This window comes from Lytechinus pictus, chromosome 17 (genome assembly GCF_037042905.1).
Source record: "Lytechinus pictus isolate F3 Inbred chromosome 17, Lp3.0, whole genome shotgun sequence".
Lineage (NCBI taxonomy): Eukaryota > Metazoa > Echinodermata > Echinoidea > Temnopleuroida > Toxopneustidae > Lytechinus > Lytechinus pictus.
The window spans coordinates 29,636,496-29,655,697 of record NC_087261.1 but is presented as its reverse complement, the minus strand read 5'-3'; the positions used below and the strand labels follow the sequence as shown (position 1 = coordinate 29,655,697).

Sequence of the window (19,202 nt, the reverse complement as noted above, 5' to 3'; positions counted from 1 at the left end):
ACATGAATCCCTTCCTGTGTTTACTGTCAAGCAAATAAACTAAGTCAAGGAATTAATGACCCCTAGAAAAAAAAGATTCATGTCTTTTAAAGGTACATAACATAATTTGTTTCACATAATAAAAGGATTTGAATAATCACAAGTTTTCCCAATTAATAATTCAAATCTTTTTGCTTGGGTTGACAAAAAATCTTCTTTTCTCAGTTACTTATGAAGGAAAATTAAAAGGTAAGAGAAGTTTAAATGAAAAAAACAAAATATCAATTAAATAAATAAATTTGTAAATGAAATTTGACAGCATAATTCGAAAATTGTGGCATAGATAATGAAAAGGTCAAGAGGAAGTCTCCCGATTAGCAAGAAGTCTGATCATCATATTACTCATATTCTGCAATTCTGGCGCAAGCCTCTTGTTGAACCCCAAACAAAAACGTCCCGTGTTCGCTCAAGCATGAACAAAATTTATCTTGTTTAATTGCATTTCAAAGATAAGACCTTAGAGCATCTATTAACACCAAAATATAGACATCACTATTTGAAACAAAATTTTTATAGACTTTTCAAATATGTCCCGTTTTTTTTATACGCACTGTATATATATATAATTTATATATGATATAATATAGTACACAGAAAGTTATTATTGTCCCATCACGTTTCTCTTTCTTTCCCCCTCTTTCCCCTGTTTTTTTTTTGCCAGTGGACGGGTTAGGGGGAGGAGAGATACGTGCCCCACTGCCATTCGTATAGTCTCACCACTTGACAATATCTTCCACTTAATTTACAGACACCCCATTCATTTAACAGTATACATTTTAGTACGCTGTAACGAAATTAAATTGAAATAAACAGTGTCATTTCCTTGACAAAGTGAAATATTTACTATTGCATATATTTATCATTAATCATCACTGGCACGTACGTGCCAGCCTAAAAAGCGAAACATAATAAAGGCAATGAATTGCTTCATTCAAAGTGTTACTTGGTTTCCCTATCTCCAAATAGTGGAGCCTCTGCGAGCTGAGCTCTGGTGAAAAGCTCTCGCACAGCAGTACGGAATTCAGGGTAGCGAACAGTATAGATGATAGGGTTGGCGCATGAGTTGCAGAACCCTAGGGTTGCAAGAGCGTGGTTAAACGGGCTATAAGGGTATGAATCTGGAATGAATCCTAGGTTAAAAGCAAGGTAGACTATATGAGCAGGCCCCCAACAGATCAGAAAGATCAAAACTACGATGAATAGTGTATGCAGGACGCGATTCTTGGCGATGAGATGTCGGGTTGAAGGATTGGATCTGTCAAGCTGTTTCGCTTCACCTAGTTGAAGTCGTGCCTGGCGATGCAATGCATGTGCTGTAAGGACTTGAAAGGTTATTGTCAGGATTGCTGGAAAGAAGAACCCAATCAGGTTGAGGAACACACCCATGGCAATCTGGAACCTTCTGGGATAAATCACTCTGCACTGCGCCGCAGATGGGTCAACAGTCGAGATGAAAAACAGGAACGAATTTAACATGAAAGCGGTGAACCAGAGGCAGATTATGGCAATTGAGATTCGTCTTGGAGCTAGAAGTTCTTTGAAACGGAATGGGTACACCACGGCAATATAGCGTTCAATGGGTATGAAGGTGAGTGTAAAAATAGATGCAGTAACCGAAACCCACATGAACATTGATGTGTACACTACCTTGCAGTAAAACTTGCCGAGTGCAGTTGAAGGTACTCGATTTGTTGGTGGCAGTGGCACCATAAAGATCGACGTGATAAGATCGGCAACTGCCAGGGCACCAACCAGTGTGTCCGTGGATCTACTCTTCTTTCGTCTTTGGAAAATGATTATGATGACAAGAGAGTTGCCAACGATACCAAAAAGTGCAGTTGTCATCTGTAAAATGACCCACCAGGACCAGGTTATCGGTTGCCAAAGCCAGGACATCGAAGTAGGCGATGCGACATTCTTATCCCCATTCTCTTCCGTGGATTCAATAAGAGAATAATCCTGAGAGTCATTCGTTGAATCTTGAACCGATCCTTCGATGGTTTGCTCTGTCCAAATCGCAGTATAAGTATTCATAGAACTGTTATGCATCCAATCTATCCATTCCTGCCCAACGTCACTGTCAGAAAAAGTTTTTCCAACGTAGCTCTTTAAAAAGAGGAGCAGAATAGAGCAAATAATTTTTCCCATCTTTCACCTGCTTCTGCACTGATATTTATCAGAGCAAAGGGTAGTTGTTCAAAGAAATTGCCTTACAGAACAGTTTATTCACCAGTTTGCAATAATCAAATTTTTGCTCTCAAGACATGACCTGAAACCTGAAATACGTTGCTTTTGCAATAACTTCGAATGGCTTCGTCTTGTGTCTCTAGTAACTCAATTGCTCAATGAGATGTCTTGATGACACGAACGGAGATATAATCTTGAACACGAGACCTTTACGCACTCGCTTTTTCTTTCTTCTTTTTTTTTTTCGGTTATTCACTACAGAAATCAATACATCACTACTTTAATAAAAAGGGGGGAAAAACGTAAAAAGGTCGAAGAAGGTTACATAACTATTTTTCATGTCCATTCATCTATTTCCAAGGAAATAAGATTTTGACTTTTTACAACCGTTCTGATTTTCGCCATGTTATGTCTCATTCATTCTTTATCAAATAACCGCTTTATTTATTGGCCTTGTATGGTAGAGCAAACAACAATATATTTATATTGTCACGTTTTCCCCTTCTTTTTACATTATATTTTGTTTGTCCAACTGATCATCTTATTTATCTTATATCAGTTACACCATATGTATATTCATATTTTTTCATATACATTTCTTTTTTGGATATATTTATATACATATTACTTATAGATGCATATTTACACTTACCTTCTCTTAATTTGTTTAATGCTTTATCACATATACTTAAATGTCTTTTGCACATTATCAGTTGTTCTCCATTCTTTTCCTTTTTTCCCTCCACTCTTTTGCACCAGTAATTTTTATTATGCCTTTCTTTGCAACCTGTTTGACCCACCTCTCACTAATTATCTTGTTATTCATCTCTTTCTTATACCCTCTATCACTGTTTTGTTCCAGATCCTGTTTGATGTTGCCTGCCTCTTTATCTTAATCCATCTTGGCTTGAGGTCTTTCATTGGCCTTACACTAACTTCCCATTGTGTCTGCCTACTCCTTTTCTTTCATCCCCTTCACTAACCTGATTGGTCTTCTCTACTCACTAATGCCCCTTTTGTCTCCTTGTTTCTAGCGTTGCTGTAGCTTGTCTGTGGTCTATATTATGGTTGTTCCACTTAATATGTTTGTCATTTTGCCTCCGACGAAGATTCTGCTAGGATCGAAAGCTTAGGCCCCTTTTGACTTTCTGATCATCTTATTTAAATTCATAGATGAGATGTTTTTCAATGATAAAGAAAACAGGCTGTATCATTATACTCTTAGTATGCCTTCACCCACTCAGCTATATTTATAGTGGCATCAACATACTAATGATCAGGATGAATATCAAATATAACTTATTATTTTAATCAATCACAAATCATTAGGCTATCCCGTTATTTTCGCATTTTAATCGAAATATCAAGGATAAACAAAATCAATAATATACGTATTTCATAAAGTACCTGTTATTAACTTTATTACATATTTTCATATCGTCACTCCCGCGGTATATTTTTATTTTCACTTTTCCTTAAGAGTTATGTTTATTAGAACTTCGGTTCTCTCTTTCTCTATCTCTGTCTCCCACACAGCTAAAACTGTGGTGTTAACCGGTGTACATAGAGGACCACACCAGTTATTTTACACCTGTGTTAAATTGGTGGTGTTAGTTTTACACCTTTTGTTGTTACATTTACACTCTTTGGTGTTATGTTTAATCTCTAGGGTGTAATTTTAACACCTCAGGGTGTGGTCCTCTATTAACACCAATTGGTGTCAGTTTTAACACCACAGTTTTTACAGTGCATTCTCTCCATTTTTGTTTCGCTTTATCTTTACCTATCTACATACCCCCCCCCCCCCACATTTACTCTCTCCTCCACTTTCTCTGATTCCCTATGTATCTTATTTCCTGCTTTTCATACCTGCCGAGTTTTACAAGTTTATATTTTATGACCAAGCAGACAAAAGTTACAGTCCGTGTGCGATCAAAAGTTGACTAAATTAAACAATTTATTTATTTTATATAATTCTTCTTAATGTTTTCTTACTCCTTTTTTCTTGTGGTTTAAAGACTTGCCATATAGTCCAAGAAATATTAATTGTGTTAGTAAGTTTGTGATGCTGTTCGCTCATCACACGTCATATTTTGTATTTATCTCTCTCTCTCTCTCTCTCTCTCTATAGATATATATATATATATATTTTTTTTTTTTTTGGGGGGGGGTGGTAATTTCAATTCATGTTTATGCGGTCCAAATCCAGAATTTTTTTTTTTTAAATACATTGATAAAAATGAAGAATTAAGTTGCAAAAGGGGTTAGGTCCACTTTTTACCATTCCGAGAAAAACCATGTTTTTTATTCTCACTTACTGCATTACTAAATTGTCATGATGTACTACCATATCATGTGAACATAATATTGGGTATAAAAGAAATCTACCTGTCTTCAATTTTTTTCTATATATTCTTTTAAATATTATCATCGTGGACCTAACCCCTTTTTGCAACTAATCTGAAATGAATCCAATCTATTTTGATTAAAAAGGCGATTTTTTTTTTGGGGGGGGGCCACTTTTATTCACGTTTTCATGTGAATTTCAAATTTTCATTGTTTTCATCAGAATGACTAAACATTTAGAGGTTTTGAGACAGAAAACAATAAAAAGTTATGAACAATGGACCTAACCCCTTAGCTCTTCAGAATAGTTTGTTTTCAAAAGGGGTTAGGTCCACTCCAAGAAAATATTTTTTTTATTATCCCATATATCAATATTTTTATGCAAAACTAAATTTTCATGATACCCTACCATTAGAACATAAATTGTACCTGTCTTCATATTTTTTAAATATTCTTTTAAAAAAAAAATACTGTGTGGACCTAACCCCTTTTGCAACCAAACTGAAATGGACCTAACCCCTTTCGAAAAAAAAAGTGATTTTTCTTTGCCATTTTAGATCACTTTTTAATGAGAATTTCAACTTTTCTTTGGTATCATCTTATAGAGGTACTAAAGATCTATACATTGAGACCAAAAAATCAAATTTGATGAAAAATTGACCTAACCCCATTTGCAAGTGAGCTCTTCAAATAAGCAGTATATTAGATTTTCCACTGCGCCAGTTTTTTTTCCTATTCTTTTCACTGACAGTCAAATAATTATACACTTAAGGAATCGACTCACTGAAGAAAAACTCAAAGAAATAAAATTATTTCTTGATATTTTAAAAACGTTTATTGATTGGATTTACTTTGCCTAGTTCATGGGCCTAAAAATCGATTTTTATTCTTGCCAACTCCATTCAAATCCAAATCGAATTTCATCACTTTCTCCGCTGTTATCGTGGTTATGATATCAGGCAATCGGTAACGTCATGGTGAATCAAATATCTTGCAAGAGTTTAACTATTTTAAATTGCATAATGTTCCCCTCGGAAAGTGCAATAAAAATCAAATATTTTTAACAGTTCTCCCGCCTGCCTAACCGGAATTGATTTTTTGTGTGTTTCTGAGAAGAAAAAAAGTTTTGCAGCGTCATTGACCCTTTTTCTTATATGGATATGAATATGGATACCATATTTCACTATTTCACTCGTTCTTTTATTTCTTATATCTTTTACAGTTTATGATATTCCTTAAAATCTGAAGAAAAAAAATGATGAGTAGATTTCTCTTTTAATCCGTTGATAGTGGTGCATTCTCAATAAAGTGAAAAAGCATTAGTGACAAAGCGTCCATACTGAAGTTCATATACGAAATAAGATCGTGCTCTGCACGAAATAGTGCCTGGTGAATAATAAACAAAGGAAGAGCGATTTGCGTTTTAACCTTTTGCTAGCCTAGAATCAGTATGATTACCGATGAGTAATTGTTCGTGGTGGAAACTATATTTCATACACACTATGTGATTGTTCGAATCAGCGCGAGTTTTATTGTTGAACCTGTTGATAATGATTTCAGATTATTGAACATGTGCTTTGTGAGTACAAACATTTCCATTTACTCATGCATTTTTTAAAACTGTCCTTAGCTAGCATTTTTTAAGGGGAGGGGGTGTGTTACACCCACACATGTAATAGTCGCCCACAAATGTAATAACGCCCACAAATGTAATAACACTTTACCCACAAATATTATAACGCCCACAAATGTAATAACACTTTACCCACAAATGTAATAATGCACTTTACCCACAAATGTAATAATGCACTTTACCCACAAATGTAATAATTTTTGATCGCCCACAAATGTAATAATGACTTTACCCACAAATGTAATAAATTTGAAGGGATTTTTGGCGAATCTGTTCTAAACTAAAATCCTATAGTAATGCGTTCATATAGCACAAAAGTGCAAAGTCTTTTTTTCCAGACCCGGTTAATAAAACATTATGGTACAATTCCAAAGTCTTTTTCCAGACCCGGTTGTTTCAAAATTATAATATACGTCCAAAGTCTTTTTTCCCGACCCGGTTAATTCAAAAATTATAATGCAAGTCCAAAGTCTTTTTTCCAGACCCGGTTAATCAAAAAATTATAATGCAAGTCTAAAGTCTTTTTTACAGACCCGGTTAATCAAAAAATTATAATGCAAGTCCAAAGTCTTTTTTCCAGACCCGGTTGTTTTAAAAAATTATAATATACGTCCAAAGTCTTTTTCCAGACCCGGTTGTTTCAAAAATTATAATGCAAGTCCAAAGTCTCTTTTTCAGACCCGGTTGTTTCAAGCATTATAATATAAGTCCAAAGTCTTTTTTCCAGACCCGGTTGTTTCAAAAATTATAATATACGTCCAAAGTCTTTTTTCCAGACCCCGTTGTTTCAAAAATTATACTGCAAGTCCAAAGTCTTTTTTACACACCCGGTTAATCACAAAATTATAATGCAAGTCCAAAGTCTTTTTTTCAGACCCGGTCGTTTAAAATATCAAAATATAAGTCCAAAGTCTTTTTTCCAGACCCGGTTGTTTCAAAAATTATAATATACATCCAAAGTCTTTTTTCCAGACCCGGTTAATTCAAAAATTATAATGCAAGTCCATAGTCTTTTTTCCAGACCCGGTTGTAACTTAGTTTGTACTTATATATATATATTATATTATAATTTTTGAAATAACCGGGTCTGGAAAAAGACTTTGGACTTATATTAAATTTTTTGAAACAACCGGGTCTGGAAAAAAGACTTTGGACTTATATCATAATTTTTTTAACAACCGGGTCTGGAAAAAAGACTTTGGACTTTGTAATTGTTTAATTATCCGGGTCTGGAAATAAGACTTTGCACTTTTGTGCTTTATGAACGCATTGCTATAGGGTTTAGTTTTTAGTTTTAAGTAACCAGGTCTGGAGAAAAGACTATGCTTGATTCTCAATTTACTCTTAGCACATTTATTCACAATATATGCCGTATAAGTTGAAACAACAACAAAGACATTAATTCCGCCAGTTTTAATTAACTGGGTCTGGAGAAAAGACTAAGCTCGATTCTCTTTTTTTCCCTGGAATATCATTATCGTAAATTTTTTTGAAATAACCGGGTCTGGAAAAAGACTTTGGACTCATATTAACATTTTTGAAACAACCGGTTCGGGAAAAAAGTCTTTGGACTTTGTAATTGTTTAATTATCCGGGTCTGAAAAAAAGACTTTGGACTTATATTATAATTTTTTTAAACAACCAGGTCTGGAAAAAAGAATTTGGATTTATATAACAATTTTGGAAACAACCGGGTCTGGAAAAAAGACTTTGGACGTATATTATATTTTTTTAAAAACCGGGTCTGGAAAAAAGACTTTGGACGTATATTATAGTTTTGAAACAACCGGGTCTGGAAAAAGACTTTGGACTCATATTAAAATTTTTGAAACAACCGGTTCGGGAAAAAAGACTTTGGACTTTGTAATTGCTTAATTATCCGGGTCTGAAAAAAAGACTTTGGACTTATATTATAATTCTTTTAAACAACCAGGTCTGGAAAAAAGAATTTGGATTTATATTACAATTTTTGAAACAACCGGGTCTGGAAAAAAGACTTTGGACGTATATTATATATTTTTTTTAACCGGGTCTGGAAAAAAGACTTTGGACGTATATTATAATTTTGAAACAACCGGGTCTGGAAAAAGACCTTGGACTTGTACTATAATGTTGAATTAACTGGGTCTGGAAAAAAGACTGTGCACCTTAGTGCTATATGAACGCATTACTATAGGATTTTAGTTTAGAACGGATTCGCAAAAAATCCCTTCAAATTTATTACATTTGTGGGTAAAGTCATTATTACATTTGTGGGCGATCAAAAATTATTACATTTGTGGGTAAAGTGCATTATTGCATTTGTGGGTGAATTTATTACATTTGTCGGTAAAAATTTATTACATTTGTGGGTAAAGTGTTATTACATTTGTGGGCGTTATTACATTTGTGGGTGCAACAGGGTGATCAAACAAACCCAAGCTGGTACAAATAATGGTGTAACAGGCGAGGGGGGGGGGCAGTGGGACAAGCTGCCCCCCCCCCCCCCTCTGGCGGATTTCACCGGTAAAATAAAAAAAAAAACGGGGGAAAGGCGAAAAAGGAAAAAGAGAGAGAGGGAAAGAAAGATCCCTTCAAATGCGAGTACGAATTCCATGGAATGATCACAACAAGGCCTCTACATACGCACTATATTATTATAAAAAAAAAGGAAAAAGGACAATAAATTTGTAATCAGATTTATGATGAAGGGTCAGCATCCAAAGAGACTTATTGTAACAGCTTTTAACGAAACCATTTCAGCAGTCTCTGTTTTACTGAATTACTGAAAAGGTGAGGATAATTCTGAAAAATGAATATGTGTGTAAACATACACGGAATATAAGGAGCTCCACCTTCACTTTACCGTTATTCAATTATCACGTTTTCGTGTCTTTTCGCTTTCTATTCGATATTGCTTCAACAGATTTAACTGAACTTGCTACTGATTCTGGCCTCATTCCCTTTTAAAGAGGGTGAATCCTTAATGCATTTATGAAATATATCGCGTAAAAAAAAAAACAATCGCAAAAGAATAGATGATGCATAATGTTAAAACAATGGCATCATGGTCATGGGAATAATTTATTTTTCATTTGTTGTTTGCAACACGACATGAGTTGCAAAGTGCCAGATGTTGCGGTAAATGTATGAGGGAAATTAGTTGGCAAAATTCAAGGTTTGTCCTGGTCGTCTATGTTTGGTTATTCTGAAAAACCAACTGGAGTCTTCCGGATTGTTTTTAGCGCTAACCCACGGTTATTCATTAGAAATAAATTCTTTCATTTCATCATCCACTGATCATAGCAATATCTTGTGAACCTTATTGTAACTTTTTTTTACATTCTAGAATTTGTATCTGTATTTTGTAAATATTCTGGCATAGCAGGCATAATTTCTAAAGAGGAAAACTAGCCATTACTCGGTAATTGCGAGGGAAAACCAAATAGCTTCTACCTGTTTCATTATGATCGGTGCACTAGTGTAGAAGGTTTCACCGTACACCATCTTTCTTGGGCAAGCGTTGGTCCTTAAAAGGACCACCCAAACTCGATATTTCGACAAGTGTGTTTTTGTTGTCTTCAGGAGAATCGGTCCATTTAAATCATTTTTTAAAGCAGAATCCGCTTCCACTGTCTGTTGTGTTGTTTGACTAGCACCTAAAGCGCTAAAACGATTGGCAAAGTCATATCATGAAAATTTGTTGGCAGAAAATTTCTTGATTTCACCGGAAGCTAACGTGTTATAAACATGCTTTGGGATAATTTGTTTCAAGGAACGTAGGCAGGCTGTGCAAATAACTTTTAATTATTGTCTTTTCTTTCGTCGAAGTAAATTTGTATAACGTTTGCAGGCTTCAACGAGACAGGCATTTACACATAATACATTGACAATTTTATTTTGCTCAGAGGATGGTATTTAAAATACTTGTACTCTCTTATCATGCTTATTGCTCCTCTACAGCACATTATGTATTAAATTATATTTAATTTCTATTATTTTTTATATGTTTTTATTTTTATGTTAACTTGTGACCGCTTCTATTTACAAATGCGAATATCCTGAGTAATATCCGTGAACATCTATAAATTTTCGAATCAGTTTGCTTTGATTTGTGTTTTGTTTATATATAGGTGATCCAACAAAGCAGTTCATAATTTGTACAAAGGAACTTATTTAGATTTATATCTATTAATGAAAGACCATTTGTATTACGTAATTCTTTCTTCTGTGAGGGCTGGAATCCTATATTATCTATAATATAATTGGAAAGACTAGGACTATATACATAATGTTTTTCTATTAGGTTTACAATCTGCACAATTCGTAATAACTGGTATTTGACCTTCATTTTGTACTACATATTGGTGACTGCACGACTTACAAACATTAATTTCTTTCACACATTATGACACAATTATAACACTGCATATCAGTGATAAATTGAATTGTCAACAATGTATAAAAACCATGAAAAAAATGAAAAAACACAATTAAATTCCAGTATTACCAGCAATTTCAATATCGAAATCATGGACGCTTGTGATGACCTTCCATTCCTTCCTTGTCAGCGGTTTTGAGTACATGTCATCATCAGCTTCTGAACTTTCTTTTCACCAGCGTGTGAACTTACTATTCACCGACTTTTAAATTAATATTTCCTCTTAACTAGACACTGATTAAAATAACAAGCAATTTCATATAATTTCCAATACATGGACGCTTGTGATCCGCTTTATAATATTCTTTCCATCCTTGCCAGCGGTTTTGAATAGGGCAAACATACGACCATCTCTTGTCCAAGCAGATATCACTTTCTCACTCCTGTAGGCTATTCTATAGATCTCCTGGTCCTTGTCGTCAAGTCTTCTTGGATGTTGATTTCATAATTTTCACCTTCCTTAGCGATTTTATAGCTTGTGCTCTATTTTTGTAGTTGCACAACTTACAAAATAATTGGTCGTGAATGCTTTTCCGTCAGATTCCTCTTGTTGGTGCGATGGAACCTATTGATGTCGTTTTAAAGGAGTGGAGCATCCATGCAGCTTCCAATCTGCCAGATTGCAAACAACATTATCCGTGTTTTCTGTAGATGATTCATCTATTCCGAAGATCCGTAGACAGCAGCGAGTGGAGTATTGATCTGGTGGGTTGATGGGGTCTTCTACTTTCTTCGAATTCTCAAATTATCTGTTGATGCTTTTATGAAGATAACTAAACTCGCGTTCTTTCCTCTCTTCGATCTCCATGTCAAGAAGTCTACTTTCATTCCGTTCGATAAGATCTGTTTGACAAAAGTTTCGCCCACAAGCTCACGCGCGATAGTTTTTTTTTTGACAATACGATGTTTCATGAACAAGGACACTTTAGCATAAATATACATATGAATAAACATGAAAACAAATACATAAATAAACAAGCGGAAACGCATTACGCAGGGAATATCCTTAGAATATTTGCCATCTTTTTAACCAGTTTTATGAGGAAATTCCCTATTTTTATCTTGTAATGGACGTTTTCTTAGTAAAATGATATTTAGTGGTCACCACATCCCGAAAATCCGTGACAAAATTCTGTGTCTAATGCTACGAACATGTGAATTCCCTGTAACTCCTAAGTAAATCAATACCCCCATAAGTTTATAATGCAATACGGACGCCCCTAAACAGGTAAATAAACCTTTGAGACAATCTGAAGATCTGCACATATAGCATTCATTTTAAACCAGGTCCATGTCGAAGGAAACAACTGTGGTACATGGTAAATCTCGGCATTTTTTATTTCGTCTCAGAGTGGGATATTTTATTGAAGTAAGTATTTGAATACTAACTTTGTAATTTTATTTTGGCACGCTACAGACTTGACAACCGTAATAATGACACACAGTTTTTCAAGCTAACGTTGTAATTTAAAAAAATGATTAAATTTAGATTAATTACAATAACTTCGTAGCTTTTGTCAATATTTTGAAATATGAACAGAGCAAACATTCACTTGCTATTAAGTGATCATGTGTTTTAACATAATATTGTAAAGGGAAGGAAGAGGGAGGAGGGACTTCCCTTAATAATTTTGCTTTCAATCTTATTTGTTTTATTTATTTCTGATTCAATATTTTATCGATGGCTGATGCTGTTTAATCATATATAATATATTCAGATATATTTCTATATAATTACAATGTGTAATTACTGTAATATCATTGTCATTGTCATCATTATTACTGTTATTATTATCACTATCGTTTTTGTTGTTGTTGATGGTGTTGTGGCTGTTGCTGTAAGTTATTCAGATAGCGTTGTAAAATGTGCCTTATATTAGTAGAGTCGTGGGTGATATTGTAACACATGTCATCACGTCCCCCCGTCCTCTGTTTTCATTATGTTGTTTTGTTCTGTTTGATTATTTATATAAGGTAAATGATCCTTGCCCTCGGTGTTTTTAGACCAATGCAATAGTATTTCAATCCATGCAGATATAGACACTCCGTACAGCTAATATCAAGAGCAACGCCCTCCCGCCCGGCCACCCCATCACCTGCAGCCTTAGCAATTGAACCGATCAACGCAATCAAAATATAAATATTAATTTCACGTAAACCAATCCGATCGAGAACATACAAGAAAATGTAAAAATATAAATACGACATTGAACAACATATAATTATTTAAATACTAGACGGATATATTTTGTTTTCTTATACCTTTAAATTCATCGTGGAAAGCACAAGTATTATGAAACTTTCCAATACACATTTAGCTCTTTTTTAATATGTTGGTATCCACTACATAGTCTTTCTATAAACCTCTGTTCTTTTCAGAAATTCTAAATTTTTTACATTAATATATACATGCAATGAAATAATTCCCGTGGATGAAAATTATCAAATTTTCATGAACACAAACCAACTACACTTTTCAGTCCTTTTGTGCGATCATATTGTGCTAATATCAGGACAGTATATCAAATTTTACAATGCTTTATTTATTTTATCAACTCTAAGTGCACTGATCTTTTATAACCAATGCAAACACAGTTGTTTGTTTTGAACTGATTTATTTGAAGTTTGACCCAGAAAGAAAAGAGATATTTGCATAGACCACGAACCTAGACCTTATAATGGTCATTAGGTGATAATCCCAATAGAAACAATCACATGTTGCGCTTCTTCGAGAATATTTATCATTACTGATGGCTATAAAGTATATAGACATCTCGAGATTGCCAGCCTGATTAAGTAGGTCTATGCATTGGCAAAACCATGCACTAAACTACCATTGTACTTTAGGCTTTAGAGTTAGGGTGAAATTATTTGCAAATCTCTTATCAGAATCGTCATTGTGACACTGACCTGGTTCTTACTAATTTGCACATTAAAATCTTTAAATTTAAAATTTATTATCAAGATGTAAATGTCGATACAGCATACGAGTTATTTGACATTCCAGCAAGACATTATTCAAGACTAAAATTGTTTAACCATATATTAGTGATAATTTAGATTTAGATTTATCTATTTCCGTTCAACAAAATAATATAATCGGAGTAACAGTACAAGTACATGTTCAAAATAATACATAAAGTTCAAAGACATTTCATAACAAATATTGAAGCTAAAATAACTGAGCCGTGGGACTTGCCAAGAAAAGCAGAGCTTGTAAAAAAGGCAAGTCCCTAAACTTAGTTCCAATACTAATTAACATAACCTATATACAAGAGACGGACGGAAAACGAGCTTAAAATAAGTAATCTACAAAATACCAAAAACAGAGCGAATAAGCGACAGCGAAAAATGGAAAGTAATTTAGATAATTGTAATGATAACGATAATAATGACGAATTTAAAGTAATTTCAATTTCAATTTATTATGTTTAATTTTCAACAGAACAAAGTAATGTGGTCGAAATAATTACAATGAACTTATACAGACGAAATACATTGAGGCATGTACAATATATGATATCTATAAGTAAAAGTAAAACAAAACAGAGTACAATATATCCAAGCAAAAAAGTAGAAATTAAAGCAAAGTAGAAATTTCAAATTAAAGCAAAGTAGAAATTATAAGAGGACAAAAGGGAGGCAAAGGAAAGAGGGAGGGAGAAAGGGATGGTGAAAATAGAACTGAAAATGAAAGGAGGAACATTGCAGGTATATACATAGGTCATTAGGCACTGTAGTGACATTATTTAGAATAAATAATATTTGACTAATTTATTGATAGTTAAAGATTGGATTTAAATACGTTTAGTTACAGTTATATGTTAGCTTGATTTGTTGGTGTGGTATTCTTTTTAAGTTTCCGCTTGAAAATAGTAATACTTTGTGATTCTTTAAAGTCATTGGGCAGTGAATTTCAATACACTGGTTCAAAAAAGGCGAAAGAGTTTTTTTGCTAATATATGTACGGGTTTGGGTAGAACATATTAAAAAAATGTGGGGAGATCATCTTTACTTAGTTTATACATAAATTGGGCGAGTTGTAAAATATATAAATCATTCACATAGAGAATATTATTTTGGAAATAAGGACATCTGTGTGTGATCTGAAATGAGTTTGAAAAATTATTCTAAGGGCCTTCTTCTGCAGCAACAATATTTTTTGCAATTGTGTTTGGATTGCACAACCCCACGCGAAAAATGCCATAATTAATGGATGGTAATATCAATGTATGATCGTTTTGAAATAGCTAAGTCATGTATCACGCCTTCTTTCAAATATCGATTGGAATAACTTTTAATTAGTGAGAATCCGGGCCGATTTTCGAAAAATTTCACATAGAACGTATTTTATTGAATTTATATGGGTTGACCTGTTTTTCATACGGTATATATATATATATATTTATTATTATTATTATTATTGCACTTTTAGGTATTGGGTCGAATAAAACAACAGAATAGTAGTGACAACTGATGTTTTTTGCCAATAAACGCTTTATTGAACTCGAATGTTCGACTGTCGAAAAATTTAGTCCAGTAAAGCATTTATTGGCAAATAATGCATCAATGCCACAACTATTTTAGCGTACATGTACATTTACGACATGTGCATGTTCAACATTTCCTCTATGGGCATGTAGATATTTTGCATATCCCTGGTAATGTTATATCTTTCATAGATAAAGTCTTTGGGGGAGCTGTCGTTAATTAATGACCGAAAGAAAAATATACCTCCGTATTTTAATCTACGCTCTTATATTATCAGTAACCAAGGCTTTGACGGGAATGTTGATTTGTTGTTCAGTACGAATATACAAACAGAACGAAGTTCATTTGTATCGCCTGTGTTTCAAGGGTCCATCTATACTATATTTTATTTTGCATGTTCATAATATTGATAAAGTTAAATAATGTACATGAGTGTGTTTAATATGTTATAATTTGAAAAATACCATGAACCTGATGAATAAGTTTAACTTTGTTCCTTTATGACTTGTTCTGGTGTGACAACGGATCGTCAAATCTAATGTTTTCATTATTCATATATAATTAAATCAAATTTTGATTAACCTGTAGGCATTATCATAAACATTTACTTGTACATTTAACTAATTGAAGTGCATTCTGAATCATATAGCTCATTTTGATCATTAAAACATCATTTCCGACGACATGCCTTTTCATCGTAAATGCATACTTATTATATTTAATAATATTTTTGCGAACCTCTTTAATTAATTTATTTCAGGAGATGCAACTTATTGTTTTTCGTTTACTCTTTTGTTCATTTAGACATAATTTTCGATATCATGGTCAAACACTTCATCTTTCCTTTCTTTATTTATTCGTGTGTTTATCTGCTTGCATCTCTTTGTAGGAAACATTCTCTATTATGCCATGGTTTGGAGCTCAATACAGAATGAAATACTCATTGTATATCCTGTGTTTTCTTCCAACCGTCTTTGGTATAACATTTACACCAGGTGAGTTCCCTATGTGATTCGACAGAAGCAACAGTATAAGTACACAGTGTCCCATAGTTTGTGCCAAAGTGCGTTCAAAGTGTGGAAAACAGTGTGAAATCCCCTTCACACTGTAAGGTTTAAGCATTTCAACAGCGTGATTCACATAATTCACGTAGTCGACCCAATGTGAACACGCTGTGAACAGTCACGTTAATATGTTCACAATGTCGAATTCCAGACATTTTAAATGCGTAATGATTTCACGTAGTACACTGTATGAACAAACTGTGATCACACAGTGTGCCACTGTAATCTTTCCAAAAGAGATATTCTGGATTTGATGTTCAAATAAATAACATGTTTCGTTTTTATAAGGACAATCATCTTGCATGAAAGGCCATCAGGCTGTAAAAAAAGAGGTAACTATGGACCAAGGGCAGGGGAACCATGTGAACGGTGCCTCGCTGCCTTTTCCTGGAAAAAAAAAAACATCAACGCCATTTCCTCCTGGTAGGTGTTTTATCAAGCTGTTTGTAAGTTAAAGGACAAAGTCCACCCCCCAGAAAAGTTGATTTGAATAAAAAGAAAAAAATACAACAAGCATTACACTGAAAAATTTATCTAAATCGGATGTAAAATAAGAAAGGTATGGCATTTTAAAGTTTCGCTTAATTTCACAAAACAGTTATAAGCACATCTTGCTCGGTATGCAAATGAGGGGGCTGATGACATCACTTACTATTTCTTTTGTATTTTATTATATGAAATATGAAATATTCAAATTTTCTCCTCATTGTCCTGTGAAACAAAGTTTTTCTCACTGTACTTGTGGCATTACCATTGTTATAACATTTTATGGTTCAGTTAAGTTGGTCCATGATGTCAAATTGTTAAAAATTGAAATATTGTATATAAATCAAATAATAAAAAAAACAAAAGAAATAGTGAGTGATGGACATCATCGACTCTCTCATTTGCGTGTTACTGAGTTGTGCATATAACTGTTTTGTGAAAAATAAGTGAAACTTTGAAATGTCATAACTTTCTTATTTTACATCCGATTTTGATCAAATTTTCAGCATGATGCTTGTTTTATTTTTTTCTTTTTATTCTAGTCAACATTTCTCTGGGGTGGACTTGACCTTTAAGAGCAACTTTAAGAACGACTGGTGATCCTTTTTTGTGGTAAATGGTATGTTCATTGGCGATGGGTTAGCGCATAAGAAAGGATAACCAGTCTTTCTTAAAGTCGCTCTTAATTTACGAACAGGTTTATGAAACGGCGTCCTGGAGCAGGAACCCTGGTCCCTGTAGCCGCGATGTTCGTCATTATACTAAGAATGCGTTGCATTAAAGATTTAAATCTCAGAAATAGTTTTTTTTGCGACGAGTAAAACAAGTCGGGCGGATGTGTGCAGAAAAGTATAAAACGTTCATGTATTAATACTGTATAGTGTAATGAGTCAAGGATTTGAAGAGAATCTTTTCTTTCAAATTCTTAAAGATTATTGGGGCAAGCAATGGCACAGGGCGAAAACTCCTATAACCATGATAAGACGCGCATGTTCTTAACTAGGCATAACCTCTTATCTTTAACACATATTGTATGTAGGGAACAGGGGCCACGGAACTGTTTTCAAAGTGGGGTGGGGGGCTGACCATGCAAAAAATCACAATCATATGGTCATTCTTACGTTTTTGTACACGGTTTATGAAAAAAATGGGGACCAAAGACCCCCCCCCCCCCGCAGCCCCTGAGGAAGGTCTCTACACCTCCGAACGGTTTAGCTTTAGCCTTTATCATGTTTATAGTACTTGTAGCCATATCCGGGAGATGCTACATCGAACGAGTTAAAATCATGGTAGCTAAACTCTCATCTATAGTTTTAAGTTATACACTATTCCATGTAGATTCGGAGACCCAGCCGAGGGTTTTTACAATTGCTCGTGGGATTGTTTGGTCACAATACGATGCCATTATCCCAACGGTTGCAGGCAGTCGCACCCTCAATCCCGAAAGGAGCTTGACTGCACCACATACATTATGAACTTGTCTGATTATCATATTCTCATTTTTGTTCATGAAAGGAACACACACATGCCAAGACAGATGCCTTGATCACTACAACTTGACGAACATATGCCAGTGCACGGATAACTGCGAATTATTTGGGGATTGTTGTTTGGATTTCTACTTTAACTGCGTTGGTAAGTGACAATTTAGTTATTTTGGCATGGCGTTAACTCCCTTGTTCAAATGTCAGTCATTTCACCCTGGTTACAAAATAATATAAATTCAGGGAAACCCAAATATGGATATTTTGCATTGACAATGATTGGCACTCTGATTATTTCTAAAAATCTTTTAGTGACATTGTCATTTATAACTTAAATACCATTCCGATTGGCAAGAATTTATTGATGATATGTGTTGACAATCCATGACAGTATAATAAAACAGCTTCAAACCAACAAAATGGAGTTTTAGCAATGGCAACGGGGACTAATTCTGCAACATAGAATATATATTGTCAAAAGCCCTTTATGAGAAAGCAATCTTCGACTAAAATCGGTGAAAAAACAGCAGTTTCGCCCTGGACTCGGGACAAACGACATATGAAGAGTTTTATTCCAAAATAGCAAAAGGGGCTTAATCCACTTTTAGCGTTTTTCTGCAAATAGTTTTTTTTTTATTTACCACTTTCCCTTATCCACTGCTATTTTACCTGATATATATGATAGTTCAATCATCTTAGATCAATTGAATCATGTAAAAAAAAACTAGCATTCAATATAAATTGTCAACATTTTTTAATTTTATTTTTCATGGATCTAGCTCCTTTTGTAATAGACCTAGGTCGAACGTCAATTTTTTCCTTATTTTAACATGTTTATTATTGTTGAATAAGCATTATCACATAAATATTGCTAGCATAGTACATTTTGAATCTTTTCTAATGTTTTACCATACAAATTCAAAAAGAAAAAATATATATTTCGGCTTTTTTCTAAGGACGGTGACTTTACGATAATTCCTAGAAGAACTTTACCCAGAAATATTATTAAAAAAATAGTAAAATTATGTTATTTTATCAAAGTATCAAAATCT

The 19,202-nt window shown here is 33.9% G+C and overlaps 2 protein-coding genes across 5 annotated transcripts in view; one reads left to right on the top strand and one right to left on the bottom strand.

Annotated features, from left to right (window-relative positions):
* Positions 1-978: 978 nt before the first annotated feature.
* LOC129280880 (galanin receptor type 1-like) lies at positions 979-2,073 on the bottom strand. The gene has a single exon (XM_054916875.2). The coding sequence runs from the start codon at positions 2,071-2,073 to the stop codon at positions 979-981; it is 1,095 nt and encodes a 364-aa protein (XP_054772850.2).
* A 9,801-nt stretch (positions 2,074-11,874) lies between these two features.
* The window catches only part of LOC129280577 (uridylate-specific endoribonuclease-like), a 32,642-nt gene continuing 25,314 nt past the window's right edge, over positions 11,875-19,202 (top strand). For 3 of the 4 annotated variants that reach the window (XR_010296218.1, XM_054916581.2, XM_054916580.2), the window contains exons 1-3: positions 11,881-11,994; positions 16,006-16,111; positions 18,182-18,301. Coding sequence is in view for 3 of the 4 variants with exons in the window: in XM_054916581.2 (XP_054772556.2) it covers positions 11,917-11,994; positions 16,006-16,111; positions 18,182-18,301 (304 nt within the window). In the remaining variant the exon portion in view is untranslated. Of the gene's footprint in view, positions 11,995-16,005; positions 16,112-18,181; positions 18,302-19,202 lie in introns of all 4 variants that reach the window. The other variant, XM_054916579.2, reaches the window with a different exon arrangement.

What these genes read in the sequence shown, in the direction of transcription:
- LOC129280880 (XM_054916875.2), bottom strand. Translation starts at nt 2,073, where the DNA reads ATGAATACTTATACTGCGATTTGGACAGAGCAAACCATCGAAGGATCG.